Source organism: Cololabis saira, chromosome 17 (assembly GCF_033807715.1).
Source record: "Cololabis saira isolate AMF1-May2022 chromosome 17, fColSai1.1, whole genome shotgun sequence".
Lineage (NCBI taxonomy): Eukaryota > Metazoa > Chordata > Actinopteri > Beloniformes > Belonidae > Cololabis > Cololabis saira.
The window spans coordinates 34,076,124-34,091,614 of NC_084603.1; the positions used below are offsets into that span (position 1 = coordinate 34,076,124).

Here is a 15,491-nt window from a genome sequence, read left to right on the forward strand (position 1 = left end):
GCTCTCAAAAAATAGCTTCTAATTTCTCCTGACTTGACTAATGTGGAACTGGTGCAATATTTTAAGCAAACAGGTAGGGAAGCACAGCCAAGACTAAATAAGACGAAACTGTCTTGTAAATGCGCTTCTGGCATCTTCCCTGTAGAGGAGGAACAGGTTTCCTAATAAAAACGTATGAAACCTGAAAAATAAACTATTTTAGTTGCAACTTGTTCAGTTTCAGCTGTGGAGCCTGCAGTTTAGTAAATCAAACTTTTGTTATCAGGTCAGGGGTTGGGCGATTATTGATGAAAACAGAACCATTTTTATATTTAAGTCATATTTACTGGCATGTTCTTCTGTACACTGAAGCAGCATGAAGCCACAGCCTGCATCATGATTTCCACGCAACAAAAATGGTTAAGTGTAGCCTCGGAGGCGCTAACATCTCACGCTGGCGGGAAAGATGGGGTGAACTTCCAGCAGTCATACAGTCAGTAAAGCAGAACATAAATAGGCAGTCATTAGCATCTTGATAGCCAATTAGATTGTAACCTTTGATAATAATGGAGTCCTGTGGGGGGGAGAAAACCAGAGGGGGGGCAAACATGCCAGGAGGCTCGTAGCTAACCACAGCGAGTGGGCCGCAAAAAAGAAACACAAGCAGAAAAAGAGAGCGTCGACTTGTACGTTTAAAGCATAAGAACAAAACCATAAGCTGTAGAGAAAGTGAAGGAAGGTTGGAGGTAAAGCTGTGTGTGTAAAGAGGACCGGCGGTAAACAAGAGCTCATAAAGCAGCAGGCTAACAGGTGTTCAGGCATCATCGCTGTTGCTATTTCCATCTTATAAATATTGATAAATTCATAGTTTCCTCCATCTGGTGTGTGTTCTGGGCTGTTGCCGCGGTACATGGGTGTCCACTCCACTCTGGAAGGTGTTAAAGTCTGCAAGTCGGTTCCACTGCCTAGCTGGGTGACTAAGTGTGTGTGTGTGTGTGTGTGTGTGTGTGTGTGCGCGTGAGTGTGAGAAACTGTGTGAAATCGCTGCACCTTCTCGCCAATCGACGTCCATTTAGGAAGCATAGAGGATTTTGATTTTGATTCTCCGCTTTTTAAACAAAAAGCAAAAGGGAAGCGGAAATGTTTTTCAGCTATTTTCACAGGATGTTGACGTCCTGCCAGCAGACATTTCTGTCGCCGTAATCGTTTGTTAATTAGTGTAAGAGCTTGAAGAGACGCACGCAGAGAAAGCCTCTTTCCAGGACCGCCCGCCGGGCTTCACACGCGTGAAACGGCACAGCTGGACTTTTTCAGGCCCACTTTCAACTGTCATGTTCACCACTTGCTGCTTTTTTTTTCTTTTTGTTTGTTCCGTTTTGATTTTCCCCTTCTCGTTTCTCAGCCCGACGAAATCAGCTTGGTTTTTTCCTCTTTACAAAGTTGCAGTTGGACATCTTCATTAAATTCTCGCTTTCAAAAGCATTTGCAAATCAATCTCCCCAAAATCTCCTACATGGCAGTGTTGCTGCGCCTTTCAACGTGATCCCCAACCGCGGTGACTTCTCGGTTCAAAAGAATATATAAATCAGCTTCACGGTGGAAGCAACAGGGTAATTAAATGAGCTAATGGGTCTTATTAGCTATTCATCAGCTGCAACTGCATTCAAACTTTCCCTGGAGGCACAGTGATCCTCTCAAACAGAGAAAGTCTTTGAAACAGGTAGCGTGGCGTCTCGCTGAATACCAAGCAGCTCCGGCTGCTAGGCTTTATGCAGCTCGTTCATCTGAATCATTTGACAACAGAGTAGCCGGGTTTTATGGCTGGCTAATTCTGCACAATGCCTGTTAGGGAGCAGGCGAGGAGCGCTGCGGGGAGAATGTCACAGGTATTTGAGAGAGGTTAGACAGAGAGGGGAGCGCGCTGCTATCATACACACCATTCATCATTGCTTGTACACCCAGCAGCCTCACAGGAGTTCTGCAGAGGAGCGCCGGATGGCTGTTTGTCGGTGTAATAACTGCTTTCTGTGTGCTTTTGTACATAGTAACACAGCTCCGTTTGTGGTGTGTTGTTTGCAACATTAAATTGCACAACAGCAATGATCATCGTTCCAAGCGACATAATCCACTTGTGCAACCATTCAGTTTATTTGGAGCTTCAAACGCAGCCTTAAACAAGCCAAGCAGCGTTCCAGAGACCAGGGGCCTCATGTACAAAGAGTGCATGGATTTCAACATGAATCCGTGCGTACGCAAAAAAAAATTCAGATGTTTAAAACTTTGCGTATGCCCAAATCCACGCACGTTTTTATGAACATCACAATCAACGTGGAATTGAGTGTTTATGCAGGAACACAGACCTAGACCGGTCTCTCTTTCTGCAGCTGCAACACTTAGTTACAGCAACTATGTTCTTTATTTCTCACGTTTGCACCTCAATGATACCGTTGGCACAACTTCTCTTTATCTTCTGCAGCGGAGGAATCAGATCGTGATGCTTCATGTTTTAAATATAAGTTCATGTTGTTTACATTGTTATACTTATGAGAGAGGTGATTAAACATCAAACTAGTTCACATCCCTTTATCTCCATCCCTCTGCTTACTTGGCGACACATCAACAATAAATCTGATGAATTCAAACAATAAATTAATCCTTGTAGCCTTAACTATCGCCAAGAAAACTATCCTCATGAACTGGAAATACAAGAAAACAATAAACATAGCACAATGGGAAAACTTACTCATTGACACATCTCCATGGAGTTTCACACCCAACACTCAGCAACAGAACCATCTCCATCTGGTGCCACTCATCAACTTTCTACACACCTCATTTGTCATCTGTCTTCATTTTTATTTATTTTGAATATTTGAAACACACACACACACACACACACACACACACACACACACACACACACACACACACACACACACACACACACACACACGCGCTACATTCAATAAAAAAAGAAGAACAAAAAAAACATCAAAGTAGTTTCTTTAAAGGAAATCGTAGTAAGTGAACAAGATTTTCCTATTAACTGTAATGACCCTGTTATTCCACAAGGTGGCCCCATGGGGACTGAAATTTGGTGTAAATTTATCATCTTCCAAAAGTAACAAATTTGTCGTGGGATTTTGATTGTTTTACTTTGTAAGATTACAGACACATTATAACAAGATATCTCACAAATAACCTGCACATACTAAACACTGGAGACGAGGGAAAACCTTTATAATTTTGAAATCTTACCTTTTCATTGGTAGCAACATACATACATAAATACACAGTGTTACCCATAAAGTTAAAAACTTTTTTTTTTTTTTTTTACATTTCCTCAACAACAGCAGCTCCTGAGAGGTTTGCAGCCGCTGTTCAAGACCAATCTTCAGAAAAGCTGATGAGTGATGACACACCGTATTTGTGCTTGAGGCACAGCCGTTGTGGGCAAACTGCTGCCCTCTCTCCCCGCAGTTATTGTCTCATGAAGAGATTATCATAAGTGTTTAGAGCTCCTATTTTTATCAGAATCCATAAGGACGCTTGTGTAAAACTGACCATGCTTGCAGCGTCTCCTGCTTCTGAATATATCTACAGAAGGTTTCCAAGGTCGGGTCAGGAGCGAGATGCATTTTTAGTAAGATGGAAAAAATGACAAATGACTTTTCACTGTTTCACTTCAATGCATCATGCTTAAACATTATATTAAAATAAACTGCAAGCTGCTGCTACAACTTCCATCTTTGTTGCTTAAACCTCTGCAACAGACACATGAATTAATTGCTGGCATTGTCTGAAAATGTTTGTTTTTTTCATTCCATTCCATTAAAACAGATAAATTCTACAGAAGAAAGCCCTGGAAGACCCCAAACAAGGAGAGGATATGTTAAGATAGTAAAAGCTCTCAAGGTCCATTTCAAGGATTAATCTTTGTCCCTCAAATGCAACATAAAAGACAATCCTCCATGTTAATGAGCTCAATCACTCCCCCGTAAAAGCTTCAATAATTCATCCCATCAGAGATCATCAGACATCCATAATGAATAACATCCACAGTGAATTATTTACACCGTCATCCTTCGTGGCAGCACGTACCGACTGACACTGAGTCATAGACTCCTTTGATTGGTTGGTGAGCGTGCGTGCATGTGAGTGGGTGCATGTCTGGGACTCTCCTGTGGACATTTGGCTCCGTAATCGAGCCACAACGAGGAAGCAGTGACATTCTGTCTTAAAGAAGAGTACAAAGTCCCACGGCAGTAGACGGTGCGTGCCACCAGCTCCCCCATCAGCACGAAGCAGGGACGTACAGTAGACGCTCCATCTGCCCTGAGAAACTGAGGTCATGTCCACAAATACTGAAATGTTTATTTGAGTTGAAAGAAAGTGGAACAGATAAAATCAGGGCCAAAGTCCATGTTGTGTTATGGGTTAGGGGTGGGAAGTTTTCAAATGGAAGTTTTGTGAAATCCTGGCAGTCCAGCGACACCAATTCTGGCTGAAGACCCAAGTATTTGCCAATTTTGTAAACTCTGCCCCCCCGTAGCCAGGGCCGAGTCAATAAATTCCCCCGCCGCAGTCCCCTGCTAGTTCAGGGGCAGAAACATCCAAATAACTATGGCTTTGAGGACGACACAGACCTGGCTCTGCTGGCTCGCAGGTAACCTCACTTATCTGTGTCCAAAATGAAAACAAGATCCAAACCTCCACTGCAACTTTAGTTTTTAAAGTAATATTCCATATTTCTTTTTATGCACTTTAAGTTCTGCTCTTTTCTGGAGAAGAAGCTTTATCTCAAAAATGCCAGTCGGACCTCCTGAGAAATCTGACAGCTAATCTCCAGGTAAACTTAAACGTTTGTCCTGACAGACAAATAATGAACAAAAAAATAAAGAAAATAATAGGTTAGCACTTTAAATTCACCGTTTTGATGTCGCATTGTAGTTTATTATGCAGCTGTTGTCCAGCTTTGCATGCTTGCACGTTGGCTATTTTTATGTTATCATAAATGTATCCTTAATTCTTAATTCCCCTCATCTTGGTGAGCTCGTTGTTCGTTGTCAGATTCATTAAACCTCTGGGCCACAAAGGGGGGGGATCATCCTGGCCTGACCTGCAGGAGGGTATGAAAATGTCAGAATTGATCACCTTGGGCCAATAGATCAACTTTAATCTATTTGGTGCATGTTGAGGCTGAATCCTGTCCAGCTTTGGTGCGTATGACGGTTGTGTTGAGTGTTTAACGCACTTGTGATGTAACGTTCATGTGCTCTATCTATCTATCTATCTATCTATCAGAAGGCGGTGGACTGTGGTCTGGAGCCTCCTGCAGACTGGGAGGACAAGAGCACGGCCCTGCTCCTGATGAACATGAGGAATCTGACTGAGACGCTGCACAAACACCAGCTGGCAGGTGAGCTCTGTGGGAACTGGTCTTAGTTTCTGCATCCTGGTAGAACCAGTTCAGGTTTTAGCCTGTGACCCGTCGTAGTTTCCATAAACAACTCTTGTTGTGGTGTGCCATATATTCAGGATTTCAGGAATAGCTTTTTGACCCAAACTCAGTAGATGACTGGACAGCTTATGATGCAGAAATGACCATACACTGCAAAAACTCAAAATCTCAACAAGAATATTTGTCTTATTTCTAGTTAAAATATATCATTTGTAGTCAAAAAAAAATCTCATTACACTTAAAACAAGACTCATCACTGGAAAAAATTCCAAAAATTTTCACCTGTTTCAAGTAAATTTTCACTTAAAATAAGTAAAAATCTGCCAGTGGAACAAGATTTTTTTGCTTGTAATGAGAAGATGAATCTTTTATTTTAATTTTTTACTTATTTCAAGTGAAAATGTACTTGAAACAGGTGAAAATTGTCAAATAAGTTATTTTTCTGGTAATGACTCTTGTTTTAAGTGTAATGAGATTTTTTGACTAAAAATGAGACATTTTAACTAGAAATAAGACAAATATTCCTGTTAAGATTTTGAGTTTTTGCAGTGTACTCACATGGAAACAATAGCTATGTAAGCAGTAGACATGGATGTATGTATATGAGATCACTCATACAATGTCGTCCCACTTAACTGCTTACATGGTTTCTACCAGGAAGTAAGCCTTGGTGTGGGACCAACAGGAGAAGAAGAAATAGTTTTCTTTTTCCAACTTTGATAGCGTTTTCTCTTAATCATCCCACCGGAAATTATCCCTGAAGTCTAGTTGCAAAGAAAAGACGGCTTTCTGTTTTTGCTCGGCTTCACGATTTATTGATTATAGCAGCTCCTGGGCCTTCTGGGGCTTTTGCCAGAACGTTCTCTCAGCAATGATCTCAAGTAGGTCAAGCTCCACTTACGTACATTTGTCTGCGCAGGTAGGGGCCAAATACTCCCTCCTGGGAGTGTCTCGCAATAATTAAGCAATAAATAATTAAATACAGCACAAGATACACAGATTCTCCACGGGCTCGTTCCAAAAACAACACCAAAAATAGACTTTATAACACACTAAAAGTTACATGTAATGAATGAAAACACTGCACTAAAAGCATTTAAAAAATTATTTAATCAAGTTAACTATGAACCTAAAGTGTATAAAGACCAGAATATCTAAAGTTACAAACTTGTTTATCACATGTCATTGTTGTTATTCAAAACCTTGATAGAAAAAGTTTCAACTTGAAAAGTCCGACCTTCATCACTTTTGGTTAACTTGTTGGGTGTGTTCAGACGTAACAGAAGAGATGCAGTTCCTCCCAGTGGACCTTTGTCCCGATTTGAGACTCCTACTTTATTGACAGGAATCGACTCCTTCAAGAGTCTCGTCTGCAACTCCTACCATAAATAAGTGGGGGGGCTGTGAAAATGGACATTCGTAGCTCCATCCCCAGATTCCCCCGTCGATGGGGGAAAATACCAAACACTATAAAGAGAATGTGCTCTCTACTTGTACTCAGCTCTGGATAAACGCAGTGGCTAAATCCAAATAATAGAAAACGCGTGTATGCATGAAAGCAGAAACGTGGGTGCGCAGTCTTGTCAGCAGATTTATGAAGCTATACACTCTACATCATTGGGATGTATGCTTCCATGTTTGGCAGGGAATGGGAACAGGACATACTGTTTTCTTTGACTCCCCATGATAAAAAAAATGAAAATGAACTACTGAATAGGAAACTGAGAGACTCTCTAGTAATGAGAAAAAAACAGAAATTCTCTTGTATCTTTTAATGGTCTCAGTTTGAAAAAAAAACAACAACCCCAAAGCATTAAAAATGAACAAAAAACTGCTGAAAAACAGAAGCCCTAAACATATTTAAATACATCAGTGCAAACAAGGTCAGGATCAGGGCTTCAGGCAGGAAACCCGTCTTTTCTGCAATGGATCAATGAGTAATTGACATGACATGCAGACAGCTTTGCATGGAGATGATCAGGAGGGAACATGTACATGTGTTTATTTATTTATAGATGAATATCATTGAGTCACGGAGTCTCATTTTCAAGAGAATGAGTAATGTCAAGAGAATGAGTAATGTTTTTTACCCAGAAAAAACATTACAATCAATACATAACAATAAAATAAAAATATCCTTGTCATCAGACATCAATATGGTAGTAAATACAAGCAAACCTTTATTTAGAACTGGAGCTTCTAGATATGTTTTCTTATAGTAAATGTTTAGTAAGAGTTTGAGGTAACCAACTTCAGATCCTGCTGGAGCAGGTTCCAGGGGAAAGGACCAGAGTGGGAGAACATCTTCTTCTGCTGGGATGCTGCAGGTGCCGTGATGCTGTCTGCATGTACTGTATATAAACATGCATATAAACATGACAAATATGACGGTACCAGACAGAGAATGGATTTGTAGATGAATGTCTACCCATGTAAACGTCTACAGTATGGTTGTGTAGCAATGGCCGGTCAACCAGAGAAGAGAGTGGGCAGTGATAAGTGAGATTTACTTGGGACAGAATCCAGCAAAGAGCTGGCAGAGCTGGTTTTATACACAATGTCACCATAGTCGATGAGGGCCACCAAAGTGGCAGAAACCAGCTGTTTCCTGGCACCAAAACAAAAACTGGATCTATTTTGAAAGAAGATTCCCTGTTTTAGTTTAAGCTTCTTTAGCAGATTATCCATGTATGGCTTCAAAGTTAAGACTTCATTGATCGTTATGCCAAGATATTTAAATGAGGTTAAACAGTTAGGCAACCCCTGCGTGGTGGTGAAAGTAGGGAGAGTTTTGTGGAACCTTCTTCCTGTTGGAAAATAATATGCCCTTCGTGTTACTAGCGTCTAACAACAACCTCAGCTGAGACACTTGAGAGCGAATGCAGTCAAACACAGCAGTAGATAACTGAATAGTCGGCATGAGAGTGTACGGTGACATCAGGAAGACCATGACAGTTGTCAATATAAATAGTGAAGAGTGTAGGTTCTAAAACGGACCCTTGCGGGACCCCTTTAGAGATCTCCAGACAACTTTACGTCTGAACACCCAACTGAACGCCCTGCCTCCGACCACCCAGGTAAAAACCACCAACCAGCCTGATATCCAAAATTCCAAAAGTACCATAGTCAAAAGCCTTGGAAAGCTCACTAAAGATTTATAAAGGTCTATAAAGAGAGCAGCACAACGATCTTTAGCATCTGGGTCCTGAACGACATGTCTTTAGGACTTTGAACACAGAAACCTTATGGTTTTCTTCTACAACCAGACTGATAAGGTCACAGGGGTGGTTCAAGTCCCCAATTAAAAACTTTCGAGGGGGAGCAGCGCTTAGTAACCCACAACAAAAAGCAGGGGTGCAGCAACAAACATTTATTGTGCAAAAGACTGTTGTAAAATGTCACTAAAAATAGAAATGTTCTAAAAATGGCCAATCTATAAAAGGTTAAAAGGTTAAAGATGAACAGTCTCAGTCATTCTGGGCTCACTGTCCTCCAGTGCCCTCTCAGTGCCCCCTCCCTGTTGGCCCACGCCAACAGGGATCCCCGGTCCGAGTCCGCCGGGGGCTCCCCAACCACCTGGGCCCCCATGGGCCTCTGTACGTCCGTCCATCCTCCTCAGCTCTGCCCATTCTCCGTCCAGCCACCACAGTCCATCCACTCTTGTTCCTCCACTCTCGTCCTCCAACTCTGCAGCTCCCTTGAATATCAAGGAGGGAAGGGAACCCTCCCCTGGTCCACCATTGACCTGGGGGGCCAGCCTGCAGTGGTTTATTGGCCACTGCAGCTGTCTGTCAGGATTCAGTTGATTGTGTTCAGCTGTGTCTAATCAACTCAAACAAAAAGGTAATTGCATGCCAACTCAAAAACAGAAGAAGTTACATTTCAAACAATAACTAGACAAAGCAACAAAACATGCATGCAAATAAAATGTTACACTAAAATTCCAAAACAATAAAACGATTAAACACAGCCTGACACTCAGCATGACATCCCCCCACAGTTTACCGTTGGCAGTCCCTGTCAACAATCCCCATGTCCACCAACAGCAGCCTCCAGCGGTTCCTTATCCCAGCAGCTGCAGCCAGCTCTCCGCAGCGTCCAGCAGCCCCACCAGTAGCCTCCGGTGGTCTCGTGCTGCAGCCAGCTCTCCGCAGCGTCCAGCAGCCCCACCAGTAGCCTCCGGTGGTCTCGTGCCGCAGCCAGCTCTCAGTAGCATCCATCAGCCCCACCAGTAGCCTCTGGTGGTCTCGTGCCACAGCCAGCTCTCAGCAGCATCCAAAAGCCCCACCAGTAGCCTCCGGTGGTCTCGTGCTGCAGCCAGCTCTCAGCAGCATCCATCAGCCCCACCAGTAGCCTCCGGTGGTCTCTCTTGCTGCATATGGGCAAAGGTCGCATCACTGTTACGACGGGCAAAACATCCTCAGGGCTTGGGGCAGAGGGCCTTCTTTAAGGCCCAACAAAAAACGGGCACCAGGATAAATTATCATTTTAAAACTTTGTGGGTACCCAGCACTGCTCACGAACTCGAATCCTGCCAACAACGCCAAATGTCACAGGGGTGGTTCAAGTCCCCAATTAAATACTTTCGAGGGTGAGCAGCGCTTAGTAACCCACACAAAAAGCAGGGGTGCAGCAACAAACATTTATTGTGCAAAAGACTGTTGTAAAATGTCACTAAAAATAGAAATGTTCTAAAAATGGCCAATCTATAAAAGGTTAAAGATGAACAGTCTCAGTTGGCCCACGCCAACAGGGATCCCCGGTCCGAGTCTGCCGGGGGCTCCCCAACCACCTGGGCCCCCATGGGCCTCTGTACGTCAGTCCATCCTCCTCAGCTCTGCCCATTCTCCATCCAGCCACCACAGTCCATCCACTCTTGTTCATCAACTCTCGTCCCTCATGGGCCTCTGTCCGTCTGTTCAATCTCCCAGCTTGAATGTCTGCCTTGAATATATAAGGGGAAGGAAACCCTCCCCTCGTTCACCATTGGTCTAGGGGGGCCAGCCTGCAGTGGTTTATTGGCCACTGCAGCTGTCTGTCAGGATTCAGTTGATTGTGTTCAGCTGTGTCTAATCAACTCAAACAAAAAGGTAATTGCATGCCAACTCAAAAACAGAAGAAGTTACATTTCAAACAATAACTAGACAAAGCAACAAAACATGCATGCAAATAAAATGTTACACTAAAATTCCAAAACAATAAAACGATTAAACACAGCCTGACACTCAGCATGACAATAAGATGAGAAAATATTAATGGAATACAAATAGTACTTAATGTGTTGATTAATACATTCCCCACACCGCAGGCTTAAATCTAATCCGGTTGACTTGGAAAGCATCAATTCAGTTATCTTGAGGCACTTTACATAAATGGTAAACACATTCCCTAAAGTCTCATTCACTCATTCACTTTACAAGTTTAGATTCATATAAGATCAAAACAACAACAATAAAACAGCTCCGTTAAGGAACTCAATAGGTTGGACTAAAACTTAGTAAAGAATCAAAGCGTTGTAAGAGGTGACTGGTGAAAGAAGACTTCCTTGTCACGGTTTGTTACTTCCTGTTTTATTTTGAAGCCCATTGGTGCGTCCGAAATGCCATACTAAACAGTATATACTCAAAAAGTATACTTAAGTTTGGCACACTTTTGAATAAATATCAGTAGTATGCATTAATTCGGACGTCTACTCAGAGCCACACAGCACTTCCTGCCGTTGTTACCATGGTAACAACTCCTGTCACAGCAGCAGTAGCAGCACCGCTCCGCTCTTTCCTGTTTATCCTGGCTCAAACAAGATGACATTATATAATATTATTATACACGAATATTATTATATTAATATTATATAATAATATTATTATACTTATTACTACTTACTACTACTGCTGCTTAGCTATTGTCCATCAATGGATAGCGCATACTATTGAGTACGTACTAATGTTTTGGACCCATAATAAATGTCACATACTGTTTTTGCTACTCATTATTGTGGAAGTATGGAATTTCCAACCAAAAACCAAGTCGTCATCATCATTTCGAACGCAGCTCATGTCTTTGTGTTGGAGTTCTTGTTTGACCTTCCTGTTTCCCATCGGCCCTGATCCTCGTTAACCCTGCTGTATATCTGGTCTTGTTTTTCCCTGCTGATCTGTTCTGTCAGGGTTCAGTTGGAGTAGGACCCAGATGCAGGAGACCAGAAGGCAGGAGTTGCAAAAAATGTGATTTATTTAACTAAAACAAAAACAAAACGCTGCTAAGCAGGATACAAAACCAGAGCTTCAACAAGAATCAAAAACTACAAAAAAAACAGAACAAAAGCTTAAACATGATCAAAAAGTACAAAAAACGTGACATGGCAAATGGAGGAACAAAACAGTACGGACCAGCCGGGAGCAGGAGAAAGACAAGACAAGGGTTAACGAGACACAGGTGCAGACAATCAGGCCAGATTGGAAACAGGAAGGTCAAACACAAAGACATGGGCTTCAAAATAAAACAGGAAGTAACAAACCGTGACATTCCTACCAACAACCTCATGAAAACTGGCCCCCTGCTGGGTCCAAGTGGCAACCCATACGGCGATATTAGTGGAGGGGGATCTTCAGTAATAATGTCAAATGCCTACATGGAGAGGCAGTGTATGTCAAAGTGAAGAAGCTGCCTTGGCTCAGGGTCAGCAGAGGTCACCAGAGGTCAGCTCAGACCACAAGCTCTTTTGATGGGGACCAACAAATGACACCAAGCTCATCATATTCATCAAATGACGTTTAGTTTAACACTGAAATAGAGGAACTGAGTGGTTTGAAATAGGATGTTTACGGCCCTGCCGGATCGATCACGTACCAACGTGTAACTGGGCGGGATGCTGAACCACACACTGCTCCATTACAAATACCCAGCCAAGTGTTTTCACGGTGCTGGTCAGAAGCCCGGAAAATTGGGATGGCTGAAGGTGCCGAGGAGCTGCGAGAACCACGAAATAGGAAAAGCCAAAATGAGGTTTGCTTTTTCCATCCTCTATCCAAAACAACCATTTCTGTGATTTCACATCTCCGGGCTCTCCGGACTCTTTCAACAGATAATCTTTAATCAACGGTTCACCGAATATATTTCATGTGAACGCAATGGCAGAATTAAACAATTGGAGGGAACATTCTGTGGTTCTTTTTAACAGAAGTTTCAAAGCAGACAACAGAAACAAAAACACCCCGTTCATTCAAATTCATGTTGATAACAGTTTCAATATTTTATGACCTGCATGCATTTATGAAATATTCAATGATTCACAGCGTGCCAGGGTGCTGAGCCAAGCCAATGCCATGAGGCTGAAGTTCCCAGAAATGGAGGACTGGCGTGTGCCACGGTTGCCCAGAAACGCTACTGCAAACCTCTCTGCAACAACGTAGGTGCTTTTCACCGTACGAAGGATTTTCCCATACAGTATTATTGGATGTAACCAGTACTGGAGTTGAGGGGGGATGAGGGGAGATGGCATCCCCCCCTGAAATAAATACGGTCAAAATCCTCCCCTAAGTAAAACTGCCATCCCCCCTTTCCATCCCTTATGTCATTTCATCAATGAATGTGGTTTTACTGCTATTTCAACATTTAGAGTCATCACCAGAAAAATAACACAAAAAAAATAACTTATTTGACAATTTTCACCTGTTTCAAGTAAATTTTCACTTGAAATAAGTAGGAAAATCTGCCAGTGGGATTTATTTTCTTATTACAAGTAAAACAAATCTTGTTCCACTGGCAAATTTTTCTACTTATTTCAACTGAAAATCTACTTGAAACAGGTGAAAGTTTTTTCCAGTGATGAGTCTTGTTTTAAGTGTAATGAGATTTTTTTTACTAAAATGAGACATTTTAACTAGAAATAAGAATATTCTTGTTAAGATTGTGAGTTTTTGCAGTGATCCATTTTACTTATCCTGTGAAGGACAGAGTCATATTGATAAGTTCAGAAAAGTGTTTTTTATTGTTGTGTTTTGATGTATTTGATGTAAGCCCAGTGGATATTTAAAGCTTACAGCAGGCTGCATTTAACTGCTGCTATGTCATTCCTGCAGTATTTCTGCAGGTGTTTTGGTCACTGCTAGTATTGGTAATATATTATATTATTTGTAATCAGCACAAATTATCTGTCCCCATATGATCAAATCCACCATCCCCCTTGATTTTTTTTACAACTCGAGTACTGGGTGTAATTCTGTGCCAGCAGATGAAGTTGAATAGGTCACGTAACTTGAGTTTTCTTTGACAGGGTTACGATTTTAGTTTTCTGAGGAGGAGCCGCTTGTTTGATGAATGCAGCGAGCAGACAGGATTCAGATGGAATAGCCAGTACGTGGGAGGAAACACCCTGGCTGTTTGCAATGGTAAAGTTAGTTTTTCTTTTTTTTTTCCTCATTTGAAGTCAAAGTGACTAATTTAAAAATATTAAGCCAACTTTTTTTTGTTGTTATATTTTAATGAGTAAAACTGTCTTTATAAAGCAACAATTTTCATACTGCCAACTGGAAGTTAGTTTTAAGACATGATGGGTCTTTGCTTCTCGTTTCTAGAAGCACATATTTCCGTTGCGGGGGCAAGTACTGCGTATTTCCCAAAAGGTCAGGACTGCCTTAAAACCAAAAGCAACAGTTTGATGAGAGAGAGCATCCTTGAAACGTTTGCCACGGACCTGAAGAACCAAGGCGTAGTGGGAGAGCTGCAGCACCGCTGCCTCGTGTGTGGGTGAAAAACACCCAAACCATGACACACCATGACACCATGACACCATGACACACTTGTGCTTTCACAAACATTTCAAATGGCAATGGAAATAAATGGTTACTGAACTGGAACGGCAGTCTTTTATTGGTATTATTGCACTCTCGGTTTAGGGTTACAGGCTAACGAGATGACATTCACATGTTTTCTGTCCTTGATATTGAGCGTTTTTGCCATCTTTTCATGAAGAGAATCATTCTAAATGCAGTTGAGAAATAAAATCGCGCGGACTAGGGAAACCTGGGTCCACCCTGGAGACGGAGACGGGTTTGTTTTGTTTGTTTTATTTAGGATCCCCATTAGCATTAGCAACAGAATTAGCTATTCTTACTGAGGTCCGACATACACACAACACACAAATTAACATTTAGTACATAACAGACATACATTATACATGACAAACAAAACAATAATAGACACAACTCCCTTAGTCACAAACAACAAAGAGGAGAACTAAATCACCATCATTCTCAGACACAAATACATAGAAATGAAGTCAAATAAAACACCTTCATTAACAATACCTGCCTGAAATGACCTTATCTTAGAATTCTTGACCACTTTTCACCTTTATTGTGATAGGGTTTACACTACCTATAATTCTATTCAAACTTAATTCTGTTCCTTCCAAATGTCAAATCATAATTCATTACATTTTAAAAGATATTGTTTCAACTGAATCTTAAACCAATCTTTGCTACCTGCATGAGAAATATGAACTGGTATAGAGTTCCAGCCAACCATCGCTCTGTAGAAAAAAGTTTTCTGTATCAAACCTGTCGTCACCCTTGGTGGTATGAACCTCCTTTCTGATGTCATTCTTGTACTGTAACCATGAGCAAAATGAGAGTATAATCTGTCATACATTTGTTTCGGAGATCGTGTCACCAGTATATTCCTCAGAAAAACGCTGGAGACGGGTCTGGGGGAGGCAGCCGGTGGTCGAGCTGCATTCATTGGGTTGGGCCAAGATCAGTCCTAATGACTTCCTAATGACCTAGTTTTTGATTTGATCTGATTTATTTTATTTTCGTACATGTAAAAAAAAAAAAAAAAAAAAAAACACTTCATGATAAGTTTGAGAAAACAAAACAACAAAACAAAGAATTTCATCCTTTAAAGCCTGCTATCTTGATTTACATGTGCCAAAAAAGGAGTAGGAAGAAGTAGTTTGACATCATGACATCAAATGACATAATCCAGGAGGGGCCACGTGTGTCATGTGTAAGCATTTTGGACCTTCACCTACTGAAACTGGCTCTTACAA

General features: G+C 41.6%; 1 protein-coding gene across 1 annotated transcript; it reads left to right on the top strand.

Moving 5' to 3' along the window:
* The first annotated feature begins 4,515 nt into the window (after positions 1–4,515).
* Positions 4,516–14,298, top strand: si:ch1073-126c3.2 (uncharacterized protein LOC555816 homolog). The gene is made up of 6 exons (XM_061745530.1): positions 4,516–4,645; positions 4,749–4,828; positions 5,284–5,398; positions 12,736–12,848; positions 13,716–13,830; positions 14,017–14,298. Exons 1-6 carry the CDS (start codon positions 4,603–4,605, stop codon positions 14,190–14,192), a joined length of 642 nt encoding a protein of 213 aa, XP_061601514.1. The 5' UTR covers positions 4,516–4,602; the 3' UTR covers positions 14,193–14,298.
* The last annotated feature ends 1,193 nt before the right edge of the window (positions 14,299–15,491 follow it).